The sequence below is a fragment of the Carcharhinus amblyrhynchos genome, chromosome 23 (assembly GCF_965287045.1).
Source record: "Carcharhinus amblyrhynchos chromosome 23, sCarAmb.v2.hapA, whole genome shotgun sequence".
NCBI lineage: Eukaryota > Metazoa > Chordata > Chondrichthyes > Carcharhiniformes > Carcharhinidae > Carcharhinus > Carcharhinus amblyrhynchos.
Genome location: NC_137346.1, coordinates 27704510 through 27722330, shown reverse-complemented (window position 1 = coordinate 27722330; position 17821 = coordinate 27704510). Strand labels below are relative to the sequence as shown.

The 17821-nt window shown below is 44.5% G+C and overlaps 1 protein-coding gene across 2 annotated transcripts in view; it reads left to right on the top strand.

The window, feature by feature from the left end:
- The first annotated feature begins 2520 nt into the window (after positions 1–2520).
- The window catches only part of LOC145357334 (cytosolic arginine sensor for mTORC1 subunit 2), a 228527-nt gene continuing 213226 nt past the window's right edge, over positions 2521–17821 (top strand). For both annotated transcript variants that reach the window (XR_013889285.1, XM_080210588.1), the window contains exon 1: positions 2521–2728. Coding sequence is in view for 1 of the 2 variants with exons in the window: in XM_080210588.1 (XP_080066714.1) it covers positions 2616–2728 (113 nt within the window). In the remaining variant the exon portion in view is untranslated. The remainder of the gene's footprint in view (positions 2729–17821) is intronic.

The window sequence follows — 17821 nt, the reverse complement described above, 5'->3', positions numbered from 1 at the left end:
TCAGTTAACATTTTCCAACTTTTCTATTAAGTAGGTCATTGTCTTGTCAGTGACGAGGTGTGTAGGTGGAATTAAGATACAGATGAGATCAACCATGACCCATTCTGAAAAAAAAGTTATCAGATTATCATAACAGATCCGTCATGATTTTATTAAACGGCAGAACAGACTCAATGGGCTGAAGGGCCTACTTCTGCTCCTATGTCTTATGATCTTATGACCTGAACTGTTAACACTGTTCCTCATTCCACAGATGCCACCCAACCTGCTGGAAATTCTAGCACTTTTTGCTTTTAGTTTTGATTTCCATTGTCCGCAGTATTTTAATTTTATATTCACTGTGACCTAATTAAGTGGCAGAAGATACTCAGATGTGCTGAATGATCTATTCCTGCCTGTGATTGACAGAGTATGTGGCCTTGTCAATATTTTTCCCCTCAATCAACAGTTCAAAACACATATTGGGTGGAATTTTCCCACCCAGCCCATGATGGGAATTGTAGCAGGTGGGACAGGCAGACCAAGAGAAGGTCCATTGATTTCAGGTGAGATTTTCTGGGCTTGGGGTGAGCACAGCCAGAAAATTCCAGCCACTGTGTTTGTGAAAGTTGATGCCCATAAATTTCCAATCATGTTTTCAATGATACATAAATGAGGATACTTCAAAAATACTTAATTGGTTTTAAAGTGTTTTGAAATGACCTGAGGTTTAGGAAGGTGCTACATAAATGCACCCTTTTCTGTTTTTTGTCTCTCTTTTCCAACAACAATAAAATGCTTGTTGACCTTTCAGGTTTTAAATTTGACACTAAATGATTTTTGTTTCCACTTTACAAATACTAATTGTTAGTATTCTTTATTTTTATGCCAATACTAAAATGTATTAAACTTTTAGGGGATGTTACTAAACATGCCTACAAATCTATGTTTTTCACAATAAACATCTTAGCAAACAACATTTTCCATTCTTCATTTTATTCTTCATTTTCAGGTCATGGTACATAAAGGTTTCATTGAAGTGCACACAAACAATTTTTTGATATGATTTAGTGTTGCACAAATGTACTCATTTATTTATTAGCGTCACAAGTAGGTCTACATTAAGACTGCAATGAAGTTACTGTGAAAATCCCCTAGTCGCCCACTTCAGTGGCTTTTCGGGTACACTGAGGGAGAATTGCACCTAACCAGCACGTTTTTTGGACAATGGGTGGACACCAGAGTACCTGGAGGAAACCCACCGCGGACACAGGGAGAACGTGCAGACTCTGTGCACACGGTGACCCAGGCCGGAAATTGAACCTGGCTCCCTGGCGCTGTGGGGCAGCATTGCTAACCACTGTGCCATGTGCAAATGTTTAAAATGTCTGAAGCAATCTAGTCAATTAAATGCCATATTCTTGAGCAATGATCAATGAAACATTAAAAGGGAGATGAAATAAACATGTTTACGAGTTTGGAAAAACAAAGTTTTGAGAACGCATAGAGTTTCACAACTCCATCCAATATTTCACAGAACAGGCTGGGGGAGCATGCTGCTTTTTTTTGGAAGAACTCAGATGAGATATGCAGCACTGAAGGACCTTGGGAATGTTTGAAAGGTGAGACAACCAATTCAATGGTCTGACGTTATAGAAACAGTCTCATTTTAAAGTGCTAGGTGCACTTTAAAAGCGTGATGACAGATTTTGCAAAGGTGCAATTTGGTAAAATGCAAAATCGTGTTTGTTTTGTCGGCAAGGAGGCCTTTGGAGAGAGAAAAAAAAACATTCTTACAGCAGCCCTGCTCCCTCCAGCCTTCACAACCTTCACGACACACGACAGCGCAGGGACTGATAGCCAAGTTCCACACATGAGGACGACCTCAACTGGGATCTTGGGTTCATGTCACACTATCTGTAACCCCTACAACTTGCTTGGGCTTGCAAAATCTCACTAACTGTCCTGTCTGGAGACAATACACATCTCTTTAACTTGTGCTTGGCCCTCTCTCCATCACGTTTTCTGAACCTTTAAGACTTGATTAGCTGTAAAGACTCGCACTCCAACCATTATTTTGTAAATTGAGTTTGTGTCTTTATATGCCCTGTTTGTGAACAGGACTCCCACCCACCTGACGAAGGAGCAGCCAGCGCTCCGAAAGCTTGTGGCTTTTGCTACCAAATAAACCCGTTGGACTTTAACCTGGTGTTGTGAGACTTCTTATTGTGTTTACCCCAACATAGCATTCCATAGGCATTGCAGCCAACCCCTCTGGGCATGCGCGCCGCTGCTGGACTACAAGTCCCAGAATGCGCGGGGCGGGCGGGGCATGCGCAGTGCGGGCCAGGCGGGATGTTGTTTGTTACAGTGTAACCAGCTGGCGGGGCTACAGTGATACTGCTGGGATCATCATTCTGCATGCTGATACAGCACTGCCTTTCTCCCACCCAACCTCCTCCTCTCTCCCCCTTCTGTAATCCCACTGCCTCCTCCCAAGGAACTTTTTTTTTGGGGGGGCGGGTGGGGGGAGAAAAAAAAAGCCATTATTTGCAGATCAAGTAGGAATCATATAAGGAAGGGTTGTGCTGGCAGGCTTTTTTTTTAGATGGTCCACAAATGAGAAGGAGGAAAAGATGGAGTTGCACATCTTAGAACACAGACTGAAAGTAGCAAGTATAGCCAAGGACGGTATCCAGTTGTTTACCCATGGATTAATAAAACTTGCTTTCCTGCCTTCAAAGACAAGGTAAGTGCATGGGGCTTTTAGAGGGTGATGTGGGTGGATAGAGGGGGCGGGGGGCGTTGGGGAAGGAACACAAAAGGCAATTGAGACTCTTTACAGTCCTGCCTTTAAATTGAAACTGCGCCGGGGGAGAGTAAAGGGGGGGGGGGTAACAAGAGTTATGTCATTGCTTTGAACATTGGGGGGGGGGGGAAGCTGGCGAGTAGGGAACAGGCAAGCATTGATTGGAACTGTTATTTTACAACCACCCCCCCCCCCCCCCCCCCAAGCCAGCAACCTAGCTATTTAGCAGGGCACGGTGTAATAATATTGTGAACCCCATAGACAATGTAATGGTACCACAGCAGGAAAGTGGAGTTAAAATGAAAAATGAGAGCAGGAAGGGAAGGGGGGGGGGGGGGGAGAGGGCTGGTGTTGGAGATGATTAAAGGGGGACGAGCGATGGTTGTTTTTCTCTGATTCCGGGGAGCTGGAAGCGAGCCGCTGTGAGCAGGGCAGAGGACATCGAGCACAAGGGGGGTTGACAATATCCAGGCAGCCGTTTCATTGAATGTGGCGCTTTCTGGGGGAAAATCTACATTGGATTTAGCAGAGAAAGCGAGGTTTCATTGCAATGACACCTGGATCTCACGCACACAAGCAACCAGGGCTGGGTTCATGTAGACGACCCCCACACATCAACCCACCCCCTTTAAAAAAAATCAGAATTTTAAGTAGTTAATTTTTAGATTTTTTTTGTTTAAGACAAATCCAATTGTTTTTCAGGTTTGTGCAGCTTAAAAAGAGTTTCATCGCCTTTGTTTTCAGAGAGCAGGTCTCATTTGTCTTTTGGAAACTAATAACTTTCAGACATTCTGGGATATTGGCTCGGATTTAGAGCCTGGCCACTGTGTGTCTGCTTAATTTAAGCCCTGATATTTATACAAATCACACTGCTTTAGTTCACTAACATGCTTCTTCTGCGGCTTTCTTACACCCCCCCGGTTAAAAAATACCATTGCTTGAACTCGGTCTCTGCTTCCAGGCTCGCCGTGGCGGAACCAAAGATTTAAAACCCTGCCCTTGCTATTTCAGCTACATGACAATCACACTGTAGCCGGAAAGTTAAAAGCACTGCACATATTTTTAAAGCAAAACCTTTTTTCAAGCAGCATCGTGCAAGCAAAAAAAAAAGTTTTTAAAGGTACGATTTGGTTTAGTTTAAACCTTAAGAGTTGTGCACAATGAGCTGCGGTAAAGTTTGCTGCCAGCTGCTTTCCTTGCATTGCAGGAGTCCCCACCATAGTTTTCCAGAAAACACACACAAAACAGGCTGACAATCCGGCATTATGGGCTCTGATTCATAGCAAGTGGCAGTCTGGTTTACGTTACTGATTCTCTGCATTTTGTAATGCAGACCAGTACAGCAGTGCAAACTCAAATGCATGAATGTGCACCGAGTCTTGGATCGATTTCTCCCTGCCCTTTACTTAATCGGTTGAAATAAGCGACATTATGCAGCTCATTTACATTTGCACACAGTATGCTTTGGTGTAGGTTTGAAAAATAGATCCCCCCACCCCGCCGCCGCTTTTCCTTTCCCTACAGTTAGTATAGGAAGAGGCCAGAACTCGGGGGACGTTTACTGAAACCACAGACTTGAGGCGGAAACCCAGTTTTTTTTTGTAATTGCAGGAACCAAAAGAAAATAGAGCAGGAGCAAAAAAGTGTTCCCAGCAAGGCAGCAGCGGCCAGAGGCTCACTGTCTTGTCCACTGCAAGCTTATGGAAAAGTACAAGATTGGGAAATGCAGAGAGCAGCAAGCAAGGGGATTGCAGTGAATGTGAGGGGATTGTGAATGTGAAGGGGGGCCTTGAAACAATAATAGCAGTTTTTTTTGAAAGCCTGTGAATGATTTGTGATCCTTCGAGAAGAGGTGCCACAGTTGGGTGCAGAAGGTATGAAAGATAGATTAATAATATCGGAATGTAGAGGCAGTTGGTAGGCTGGAGTGCGCTAGTGCTTTGAATGTAACTTTTTTATTGTACATGGTGAACAGTTACTCCATAGCTGATTACACTTGCTCCCCAGTGACAATGTTTTGGAGGGGGGGTGGGGAAATGCTGTACCTACATCATCTAGTTTGAGCAAACTTATCTTGAGGTGGTAACAATAAGAAAAGTGACTACATAATAGATGAAAGTGGATTGCCAGAAAATCAGATAGGGTGAGGCGATGTGAAGAAAGAAAATTGTGTTTATACTGTGTCCTTTTGTGACCTCTGAATGTCCCAAAGCACTTCACAGCCAGTGGAGTCACTGTTCTGATGTAAGGAATGCAGCAACCAATTTGCAAGGACCCTTAGACAGCAATGTGTTCACAAGCTTGAAGGTCTGTTTTAGGTAAGACAGCACCGTCAACAGTGCGGTGCTCCCCCAATATTGCAGTGTTGAGCCTGTCGAGATTATGTGCACAAATGTGTAGACTGGAACTTGAGCTGCCTGACCCTGAGGCAAGAGAGCTCCTACTGAGCCTTGGCTAGACTTAGGAGCTTCTCTTGTCTAGTAACACACAAGGCAGCCTGGAACAGAATCACCAGTCAGTCACCAGATGATCGAGCTTGAGGGGCACAACTCCACATCAAGCATGGCTGACCAGGAACCCCCTGCTCTTAGCACCTACTGTAGGCATGTTGGAAAGATGGATAAGCGACCTGTTTAGCCATGTTATCAACACATCTGTTGCCAGCAAGTCCTCGGGTGGGACTTGAACCCAGAATTTCTCTTAGACTTGGCTAGGGAGAAATTAAAGTCTTTTTCCCAATTGCGGGTGAAATACAAAAAGCAAAGGTTAGAAATGGAGTTTGAGTTGGAACACAGATACAGACAAGGGCAGATGGAGTCTGAGGTGGTGAAAGGCTGTTTGGCTGCATGCTGGAGCTGAAGAGAAAGACGTGAAAGAGTGACATTTGCACAGCACCTTTCATGACCTCAAAATGATTAAAAGTGTTTTACAGCCAATGAAATATTTTTCAAATGGGCATGGTGGCACAGAGGTTAGCACTGCTACCGCTCAGCACCATGGACCCAGGTTCAATTCCAGCCTTGGGTCACTATCTGTGTGGAGTCTGTACGTTCTCCCCGTGTCTGTGTGGATTTCCGTCAGGTGCTCCAGTTTCCAGTCCAAAGCCCTGTGGGTTAGATGAATTGGCCATGCTCGATTGCTCCTTAATGTGCCAAGATGTGTAGCTTAGGGGTTGCATAGTTGGTACTGTAGGAATTCTATAAATGTAAGTACAGTTGTAATGTGGCAGCCAAATTACGCTTAGCAAATTCCCGCAAAGAGCAAAGAAAAAAAACAACAGGCCCTTCGGCCCTCCAAGCCTGTGCCGATCATGCCTGCCTAAATTGAAACCATAGCCACTTAGGGAGTCTGTGTCTTTCCATTCCCATCCTATTCAAGTATTCGTCTGGTTGCCTCTTAAATGCTGCAGTTGTATCTGGGCCCACCACCTCCCCAGGCAACACGTTCCAGACATTCACCACCCTCTGTGTGTGGGGGAAAAAAAAACTTGTCTCGCAAATCTCCTTTAAATTTTTCCCCACACACCTTAAACTGATGTCCCCTAGTACTTGACTTTTCTACCAAGGAAAGAGCATCTGACTATCCACTCTGTCCATCCACTCATAATCTTGTAGATCTCTATCAAGTCACTCCTCAACTTCCGTTGTTCCAGTGAAAAAAAAACAAATTTATCCTCATAGCTAATACCCTCCAGACCTGGCAACAATCCGGTAAACCTCCAATGTACCCTCTCCAAAGCATTGTGATAATAATCAGAAAATCTCTTGATGTTGGTTGAGGGATAAATATTGGCTGGGACAAAGGAGAACGCCCCTGCTCCTCTTCCAAATAGTGCCATGTGACCTTACCCGCCCACATCTCAGCCAAAGGACATCACCCCCACGGTGATCAGTCAGCCGAGACATTTGTGCTGAAAGATTGGGAGTGGGATTTGAACCCACCACCTTCTGACTCAGAGGCAAGAATGCTACTGATTGAGTCATGGCAGAATTTTCTGGTGCGGCCCATTTGGTGTAAGGGAGGGCCTGACTGAAATTCCATTTTCCCATGATGCAGCACTGTGTGTTCCTGCAGGAAAACATTCAAGTACTCAGAGCAATGGAAATGCTTTTTTCTAAAATAAAAAGTTTGTAATATTTCCCAGTGCACAAGTCATGTGAATTTACATAAAAATGTGTATTAAGGCAGCCAAAGGTTTGTGTATGTGTGTCTAACTTTAAAGAAATCTTTCAAGGTCATCAAAGTAGTCAGTGCTTCAGTTTTCTGATTCAGAATGTGGGTGTGTTTATCATGCACTGGTGATCTGAGTAACTGAGTGAGATGCATTATTGTTTTTATTCTGGGATAGAAGGAAGGGACACGAGTTCTTCCTAGGTTGTGTTGATGGGCGGCACAATGGCACAGTGAATAGCACTGCTGCCGCACAGTGCCAGGGACCTGGATTCAATCCCAACGTCAGTCATTGTCTGTGTGGAGTCTGCATGTTCTCCCCATGTCTGAGAGTTTCCTCCGGGTGCTCTGGTTTCCACCCATGGCCTGAACAATGTGCTGGTTAAGGTGCATTGGCCAGCCTAAATTCTCCCTCAGTGTACCTGAGCAGGTGCTGAACTGTGGTGACTGGGGGATAACTTCATTGCAGTGTTAATGTAAGCCTGCTTGTAACACTAATAAAATAAGCTTTAAAAATTGAATTGGATGACATTGCTGTGGCTAGTTGGTCTGCTGTACAGCACAACTTCACTTCAGGAAAAAGAAGCAGCTTGCAGTCGGCCAGTGAGGAGTCCTGTCTTTCCAAAAATCTTTTCTATTGATTCCTCTCTCGCAGACAATGAGGAGAGGTGTGTGGCGCTTACCTCTGACTCAATAATAATTCAGTTGTTTTGAAGCAAACTTTGTCCACGGCTCGCACTATTCACGAATCCTATTCGCCTGTCAGCAAGAATCAGCTTCAGACCTATGTAACTTGGAACTCATTTCTGAATTCTGCTAAATTTGGCAAGTGACATTTCTCCCCTCACCCTGGATTCATGATTTAGAAATACTGATAACTATCTGTGCTTGCAGCATTGTCCCTAATAAATAGTCTTTCTTTGTACATTGTCACCCGATAACTAAAACATAATCTTTGGGGTTTATTTTGTCCAAATTGGTGAGATATTTTCCTCATTGCTATTTTCAATGGTGGAATGACCTGGACACCATTTTATGCCTTTTGCGTATGTTTTTATTGTCTCTTTTCATCATCACGTAGTAGGTTAGCCTGAAAAATGAATGCAACAGACGTGTCCATTTGATTTGATTTGCTTTTATTATTGTCACATGTATTGTGTGGGATACAGTGAAAAGTATTGTTTCTTGGGTGCTGTACAGACAAAACATACCACTTGGCAAAATGCCTGGCTGGAGATGAATTCCAGAGTTGCTACCAGTTGCCAGGTTCCGTACTCCCCAGAAGCAATTAGTCGAAATATTTGATTTGATTTATTATTGTCACATGTATTCGTATGCAGAGGAAAGTATTGTTCCTTGTGTGCTATACAGACAAAGCATACTGTTCACGGAATACATAAGGGAGAAGGAAAGGAGAAGGTGCAGAATGTATTGTGACAGTCATAGCTAGGGTGTAGAGAAAGATCAACTTAATGCGAGGTAGGTCCATTTGTAAGTCTGAGAGTAGCAGGGAAGAAGCTGCTTTTGAGCTGGTTGGCACATGTTTTCAGACTTTTGTATCTTTTTATTGGGTGGAAGAGAGTATGTCTGGGGTGCATGGGGCCCTTGATTATGCTGGCTGCTTTCCCAAGGCAATGGGAGTTGTGAACAGAGTGAATGAGACTGGTTTGCGTGATGGACTGGGCTACATTCACAGCTCTTTGTAGTTTCTTGTGCTATGGCAAAATTGTCCAAGTATTTTGTGCTAAAGCAAATTTCACTATGAAGCATTGATGTAAGCACTAACAATGCTAGAAATAATATATTAACCAAAACTAAATCAGTTTTTTATAGCCATATGTATTTTACTGTTATGACATTTAAAATTCATAACTTCGTAACCTTCAATGTCAACACTTTAAGTAGCAGACTTTGTTGCAATCATTGCTTATGCCCAGATTAAATAGGGTAACGTTGATATGAAGGAAACAAGAGTAGAAAATCATTAACTGCTTCTCAAACCTTTTATTACAGTAGTAATCTTTTGGCTTTATTGCTTCAAAACTTTCCCGTTTGTTTAAGGAACTCTTATAAACAACAATGCTTTTTATTGTTTTATTTGCTCCATAATTATTCCCCAGCCATGGCAATTTAGGCTTGGAAGGATTCTATCATCTTGGTAATGTGTTCACCTTACATTTCAAAGGAAAGGAGAAAAACCTTTGGCGTGCTCTGCAAGTTAACTCCCAATTTTGCACTGTCCCCCATTAGGTGAACCCAGTTTAGACCCTATTGAGACAGCTCCTTGTTTGAAGCTACCTTTAGTCTGGCCACTACTCATTTACACTGCCAACACTGCTTCAGCCTGCCTTTGAAGGGACACATTTCTTCATGTGTCATGTTGTTACTTGCCAGCTGTAGTGCATCTCCGCAAGCCTTTGTTACCTGACCCTCAGAAGCTCAATATAACTCAGTTATTTTCCCTAAAATAGAATCAAAACACTGCGGTCGCTGGCAATCTTGAAATATAAACAAAGTGCTGGAAATACTTGCACTGTTCTTCTGAGGACGGGCAGGGTGGTTAGCACTGCTCCTCACAGTGCCAGGGACTCAGGTTTGATTCCACGTTTGGGTCACTGTCTGTGTGGAGTTTGCACGTTCTCCCTGTGTCTGCCTGGGTTTCCTCTGCATGCTCTGGTTTCCTCCCACACTCTGAAAGACGTGCTGGTTAGGTTCATTGGCCGTAATGAATTCTCCCTCAGTGTACCTGAACAGGCGTGATGACTCGGGGATTTTCACAGTAACCTCATTGCAGTTTTAATGTAAGCCTACTTGTGACACTAATAAATAAACTTTAACTTTACATTGGACTCAAAGCGTTAACCCTGTTTCTGTTCACACACGATGCCAGACTTGTGGAGTATTTCCTGCGCAATCTGGTTCTATTTCAGTTATTTTTACATCTGTTTGTTATTTTGTGGACCTTGAGGTTACAGATTTATTTATCCATTCATGGGATACGGACGTACCTGGCTGGGCCAGCATTTATTGCCCATCCTTAATTCCCCTAGAGAAGGTGGTGATGAGCTGCTGCCTTGAATCGCTGCAGCCCCTGAGCTGCAGGAACACCCACAGTGCAGTTTGGAGGGGAGTAAAGGAACAGCAAAATATTTCCAAGTCAGGATAAACTAGGCTTGTACTCGTTAGAGTTTAGAAGAATGAGGGGAGATCTCATTGAGACGTATAAGATGATGAATGGGATGGATAGGATAGAGGTGGAGAGACTCTTCCCGCTCAAAAAAGACAGTAGGACTAGGGGGCACAGCCTCAAGATAAAGGGGAGGCGGTTTAGAATGGAGTTGAGGAGGAACTTCTTCACTCAAAGGGTGGTGAATCTCTGGAATTCTCTGCCCGTTGAAGTGGTGGAGGCTGCCTCGCTAAATATTTTTAAGAAGCGGGTTGATGGGTTCTTGATAAGAGAGGGGATTAAGGGTTATGGGGAGAGGGCGGGAAAGTGGAACTGAGCCACAACAGATCAGCCATGATCTTATTGAATGGCGGGGCAGGCTCGAAGGGCTAGATGGCCTACTCCTGCTCCTATTTCTTATGTTCTTATGTTCTAATGGTGCGTGGCTTGGTGGACCTCACTTCATATCGTTTCTTGATTGGTGGCAAAATTTGGTTACACGTGCCTGCTAGTTAGCTGCAAATTAACAGAAAAGTGGAGTTAATCTCTGTGAAGCACCATGGATTGCATCTGTGTGATCCACTAATAGAAAGCTCTTTAACACCTCTGTGCTGAGTCAGTGACCAAACTATTCATGGTGGTTACAATTTAGAAGGTCCTTTTAAACTAGTGCTGTTGAATTAAAACTCTTCTCCCCTTATTAAACCCCTCCACCTGCAGCACACGTGGAGCTAATTTTTAATCCCGACAGTCCGGGAATGTCGATGAGGGCACCCTGATTTCAGTATTGTTGCCCTGTTTCTCTGAGATGTGCTTTCCTGTCTGTTGCTGCTTTCAGCAGAGTGCAACATTATGAAATTAAAGAAGGAGAGAGTTTCTCTTTATTTGTTAGCTTCACAAGTGAGGCTCACATTAACACTGCAATGAAATTACTGTGAAAGTCCCCTAATTGCCATACTCCAGCACCTGTTCGGATCAATGCACTAACCATAATTTTGCATTTATATTGGCACTTTTCACAATTTTGGGATGTCCCAGCCGCCAATGAAGTATTTTTTGAAGTGTTGGCTGTTGTGTAATTGAGTGAAGTATGGCAGCCAGTTAATACACAGCAAGATCCCACAAACAACCATTGGCCGAAGGTTTGACGGATATGTATTGAGCAGAATGACTTTTTATTGCATTCAGTCAAGAGGACAGAGGGGCCTCAGTTTACTGCTTCACTTGAAAAGTGGCACCCACGCTGGTATCTCTACTGAAATCATTGAGGCCATTGGCCCATCAAGGCCATACTGGCTCCTTGCGAGCCAATCCGGTCAGTCCCATTCCCCCAATGCTCCCGCTCGTTCGGTCCTGCTCGTTCAATTCCTTCAAGCTCTCATTCCATTTTTTTTAAGTCATTGGTTGTTGCTGTTTCCGACGCCCACGAGGGCAGTGAGCTCCAGGCCATCGTTGCTCGCTGTGTAAACCGAGTTCTTCCCAGCATTCCCCTCCTCCCACATTCCTTGCCCAAAATCTATGTCCCACAGCCTTTGTGCAGCTAGCTAATGGGAAGGCGTTTTCCTGGTCTATCATGACATAATCTTGTACATCTCTGTAAAATCTCCCCTCAATCTTCTTTGTCCCAGTGCGTTCAACCCAACCTAGTAACTAAAACCTCCAGTGTCAGCCATGATCATTAAGCCAGGGGCTCTGGGGTGGGGGTGGGGGGTTGAACCCACAACCTTTTGATTTGGGCGAGAATGCTGCCGACTGAGCCACAGCTGATGTGGATTAGCTTTCAGTGCTGTCCCGCCAAGCAAACCTGACGTCTGACCCCCAGTTGCTTGGTGCCAAATAACTGGGGCACTCCATTCCAAGCAGCCCCCTGATAAAGCTAAAACTAAAAAGTAGCAAAGCCAAACAACGACATCAAAAAAAAAATCTGACAAAGCGTGTGTGAAGTTGACAGCTGAAGAATGACCCAGACATATGAGGACAAGTAGTTGCACGGGCTCTGTGACTAAAATGAGAAATATACACAAGACACTTGACAGAATGTAAGCACAAGGAGGCCTAGGGAGGAATGCTGAAGGCGCAACATAGTTGGGAACTTTCGATTAGGAATGCTGTACTTGATTGATTTTAAACACGTATTGCCAAGTATTTTCTTTAATCAAAATAAAATGACCTTTGGAATCTCAGCAACCACTTGCCTACATTCAAGTTCTACAGAGCGTAGGTTAGGCCTCAGCGAGCGTACTGTGTGCAGTTCTGATCACCACCTATAGGAACGATATGATTGCACCAGGGTGGGTACAGAGGAGATTCACCAGGATGTTGCCTAGGATGAAGTATTTGAACTAAAAGGAGAGAGTGCATAGGCTTGGATTGTTTTCTTTGGAGCAGAGAAGGTGAGGGGGACATGATTGAGGTGTATGAATAGGAAGCAGCTGTTCCCCTTGGTTGAGGTGTCAGTCACAAAAGGGGTGGAGTTTTAGGGTAAGGGACAGAAGATTCAGTGGTTAATTTGAGGAAGAAAATGTTTTCACCCAGGAGGCTGTGAGAATCTGGAATGCACTGCCTGGGGAGGTAGTGGAGGCCAGAAAGCTCACAGCCTTTAAAAAAGTATTTGGATGAGCACCTGAAATATCATAACATTCAGGATGTGGAGATGCCGGTGTTGGGCTGGCATGGGCACAGTAAGAAGTCTCTCAACATGAGGTTAAAGTCCAACAGATTTACTTGGAATCATGAGCTTTCGGAGCGCTGCTCCTTCATCAGGCGAGTGTAACATTCAGGGATATGGGACAAGTATAGGAAAATGGGATTAGCATGCCTTCAGTGGCAGTTATTGTCAATGCAGACTTGATGGACCTCAGGGCCTTTTGTGCACTGTATGACTTGAGTTCCACCAACCCACAAAGGCTGCCCCACCCACCCCACATCTGGCCAAGATTCTTAGGAATACCTACTCCCCAGATCAACTCCCCAACCTCCTAGTGAGTGCTACAGTGTGTCATTGAGTCAGGTGGTCAGTGCATTGGTAGGAGAGAAGGATGTAATTGACATGAATTTGAGTTGAGATAACAAATGCTGATCTAGCCCCCAAAGCACTGCCTGCTGTTACAAAACACTGACAGTTGGCATGACTTTAGCTATAAGACCATCACAGCTTCACACGTGGAATCTTTTAATTGTTTGTTAAAATCTGCTGAGCCAACTCGTATGACAAATGTTTAGTAATGCAGTGTACAGCAACTTTTGAAGGCTTTAACATTTGAATAGGCCTGGTTGCAGTAACTGTGATCCACGAAGATTGCATTTGTAATTTGGAATGGAGTAGGCCTTGAGTGAAAGGGGAGGTTTTTTTTCTAATCCTTCCACTAGAAAGAGGTTTTGTTCAATCACTACATGAACGTCCTCTCTGTCAGTTCGTGGGTAAGGAGGGAGTACTGTGCTCTGCGTCAGAAGACTGTGGGTGGAGAACAAAACTTAGACTACTCCAGTGTACTACTGAGGAACTGCTGCACTGTCAGAGGTGCTCCCTCTCTGATGAGACATTAAACAGAGACCACAGAGCTTGCCTGCCAAGGGTAGCCCATTACGATGATTTAAAGGTTGTCAGATGCCACTGGAATTTTCCAGTCAGCCTCTGGGCCCCTGGTGGCACCAGGTAACAGACCAGCTGTCTGGAGCTGGCCTTTCGGTGGGAGACTTTGGGAGCCAACACTCCTAGCAGGCTTTGAGGCCCGCCTACCTCCAGACCCAGCACCAATCATCTGATCACAACTGCTGCCACAGGCAGCCTGATGGAAGATATATCATTTTTATTTAATGTTTTAAAAAGTGTCTGCGGGGGTTTCCTCCAGCTGCTCCAGTTTCCTCTCTCAGTCCAAAAGGAGTGCTGGTTGGGTGCATTGGCCATGTTAAGTTCTCCCTCAGTGTACCCAAACAGGTGCCAGACTGTGGCAACTAGGGGATTTTCACAGTATCTTAATTGCCGTGTTAATGTAAGCCTACTTGTGACAATAACAAATAAAAACTTAATAACCTTGAATTGGCCCTCCAGTTTGAGGAGTCCATCCATCCTCCCTGATTGGATGGCGAGCCTGCCCTCAGGCCCCTAATTGGTCAATCCTGGGCAAATCATAACTGGGTGACTGTTCTCCTCACAGTGCAAGCTTCTGAGCCCCAGTTTGATCCTCTGTCTCAAAGTGTGCAGGAAAATGTCTGCACTCCCAACTGTTCCTCTTGGGTGACCCCATTACAGTATTCTGAGTACTGGAGTCCTCCACAGGCCTTTCCAATATTCATCCCTCAACTGGCATCACTGAAACAGATTACGTAGCTAAGATTGGATTGCTGTTTGTGATATCTTGCTGTTCACAAATTGGCTGTTATGTTTCTTACGTCACAATAATGACTACACTTCAGTGGTGTCTTGGGGCCAGCATGAACTCCAGAAATGCAAGTTGCTTTCTTCAAAACGTAATAATTGACTAAGTTGGGCAGGAGGGGAGCGACAGTGCATGTAAACTATCACAATAATACTAAATCACTAATTTCCTGAGAGCCTTGGCGGAGGAAACAGTGCCGATGTTAGGTTAAGGAGGGTCAGATGTCTGTGAATGGATCAGAAGGGGCAGCAGCAACATGTCAAGGGTGTAAAGGCACACAAAACAGTTCAGAAAACAAAATGTTTCAAAGGGTGAACCCAACACCTGAGGAGAGGAAAGAAAGTTTCTTACTTTGTGGGGAACCTCTTCGTCAAAGTAGTCAATATCTGAAACGTTAGTTTATCTTTTCTGTTTAACAGTTGCTGGCAGTCTAAGGCCTGTCAGTGTTTTCTGTTTTTATTTCAGATTTATATTATTTGCAATGGCTGTTGCTCCAAATGTAAAGAGTACAATGTTGGGAGTTCAGATAATCAGGGTTTGGACATGAGATTATTACAGACGATGTTAGCTCTGTGGGTAACAACTGACTGTTTGAAATACTGTTTCATAGAGTAATCCTGTATTTAAAAAGAACACTTTGCACACTAAGGTGCACTTTAGAGGATCTTTGTGTCATCTCGATTACATGCAAGCAGTGGTTAGCATGTGCTGCATAATGTCACTGGCCTGGTTAGTCTGTTCATTCTGTGCATGGGGATATGTGTTGATGGTTTCCCCACTGTACGCCCCCCACCTCGCAGAATGCATCTAAAAATTTGAACTTTTTAATTCATTCCTGACATGTGGGTGTCATGGGCAAAGCTTTTTTTTTTGTTCCTGCCTTCTTAGAATCATAGAGTAATACATCATGGAAACAGGCCCTTTGGCCCAACTGATCCATGCTGACCATGCTAGTCTCCCAGCTAGTCTCAACTGCCTATGTTTGGCCCATACCCTCCAATACTTTCCCATCCATGTACTTAGCCAACTGCTTTTTAAATGTTGCTATTGTACTTGCGTCAATCATTTTCTCTGGCAGCTCATTCCATATACACCCCACCCTCTGAGTGAAAAAATTGCCCTTCAGGTCCCTTTTAAATCTTCCCCTCTCACCTTAAACTTATGCCATCTAGTTTTCAATTCCCCTTCCCGGGGAAAAAACAACGTGCATTCACCCCATCTATGCCCCTCATGATTTTATACACCTTAAATAAGGACACCCCTCATTCTCCTACATTCCAAGGAATAAAGTTCTGGCCTGACCAACCCCTCACTGTAACTCAGTGCTGCACTTCATATAGGCCTAGATTATCGCCAGGATGGTTTGGGGCTAGAGTCCCGATTTCTGGATTTTCAAACCTATTCCCAGAGCTTCTAGTGCCTTTTAATGGTGTGAACTGGTTTGGATCTGGAGCTTGCATCATGCAGTCTTGACCTGGCTGGCTCCATCGTGGAGATGGGCATGTCTGAGTACTCTGCAGTTTTCCTGGAGCTCTTCGAAGAGTGGAGTCACATGGCGCCTCGGAGGTGTCAGGAACCACAGGCTTGTACTTTTGTGACAATGAGAAAGCCTCACTGTCATTGCAAAGATAGCAGAAGAAGTAGAAATATGGAAGTCCAATTTAGAACTTTATTTCATCTAATCTCAGTATGATGGATACTGGGTGAGTTGGCATGGTAGATATGGAAAAAGGATAGTGAATGGGGGATGGGTTGGTGTTAGGGGCAATGGGGTTGGTAGAGGGGCATAAAGATGGTGGGTAGAGAGTGGTTGGTATGAGGGGACATGGCTAGAGAAGCATAAGATGCACCAAGCCTCGTTTTGCATTCCTAGCTAGAGCTCAGAGATCCATTAGTTTGTTGAGACAGCTGCATGCCAGGGAAAACTTCGCTGGGTTGGCATCTCTGTCTCTCTCGCTGTGCAACTGACAGAAGCAATGTTTTTTTACATAGGATTTCAGTACTGGCAGTTTCTGCTCAATAATTTGAAGTGTCAGGATGATTGACACTTTTATTGACTTGTAATGAAGTTTTTTTTAGTGGGAAATAACGAGTGAATGGCTGGCCTTTTTGAAGCATTTTTTTGTAACATCGCTTCTGTTATTTCACAATTCATTGCTTCCATAGTGTAAAGCAGGTGAGTGGGCATGGAGGAGCCATAGCTTAGCTTGGGGAGTTTGGGGGGGTGTGCATGCATACCCATGGAAGTGGTTAGAGGGGCATGAGGCAGCATGGATTGGGCATAGGGCTTGTGTGAGGGCCTTACTTCTTAAACTTATAATTGGGATTCTGTCCCATGGCAGTGAGGCGGACTCTTTAAACAGCTCACCTCGGCACCTGGCAGCCGCTGTGATTGTCCACAAACCCTTTCTCGTGTCGGCTCCCTGATTGCAGCCTGCCCCCTGCCAGTGAAGATTGCGCTGCCAAAGCCACTTTCTGTGGAGGCGGGTGCGTGAAACTGGGAATTTTCCCGACTCCCACTAGCGACCTCAAGGAGGAAGATCCAGGTCACGGTATCAGTACTCGCCAGTGATGCTCTCTTTACGTTTGGAGTAACAAACACTGCAACAAGAAATACACTGCATGTAATGTAAATCTGATATTAAAAACAGAACACACGCTGATGAGACATAGCATTATTAGTGACTGTTAGTGATTTTTAAAGGGAAATTCGTGTTTCCCCTACTGATTACCCAGACAAAGGGGCTCCCCCAAGATGTTCACCTTTCTTTCCTCCCTTCAGAAAGGGGTTCCCCTTTGATGCACTTTGTTTTCTGAACTGGTTTGTCCTCTTTTACCCCACTGAAGTGATTGTGTTGGCCCTTGTGATTCACTAGTGAGGGAGTTCCAGAATTTTGACTCAGTGATAGTGAAGGAATGGTGATAAAAGTTTCAATAGGGTATGATGGCTAATCAATAAAGGCTGATTGTGCTCTACTCGTGATGCAGTTTGGGAAAGTTCATAGAATCCTACAGTGCAGAAAGGGGCCATTTGGCCCATCGAGCCTGCACCAAACACAATCTCACTCAGGCCCTACCCCTATATCCTTACATATCTACCCGCTAATCGCTCTAACCTACGCATCTCAGGACTCTAAGGGGCAATTTTTAGCATGGTCAATCAACCTAACCTGCACATCTTTGGACTGTGGGAGGAAACCGGAGGAAATCCACGCAGACACGAGGTGAATGTGCAAACTCTACACAGACAGTGACCCAAGCCGGGAATCGAACCCAGGTCGCTGGAGCTATGAAGCACCAGAGCTAAACACTGTGCTA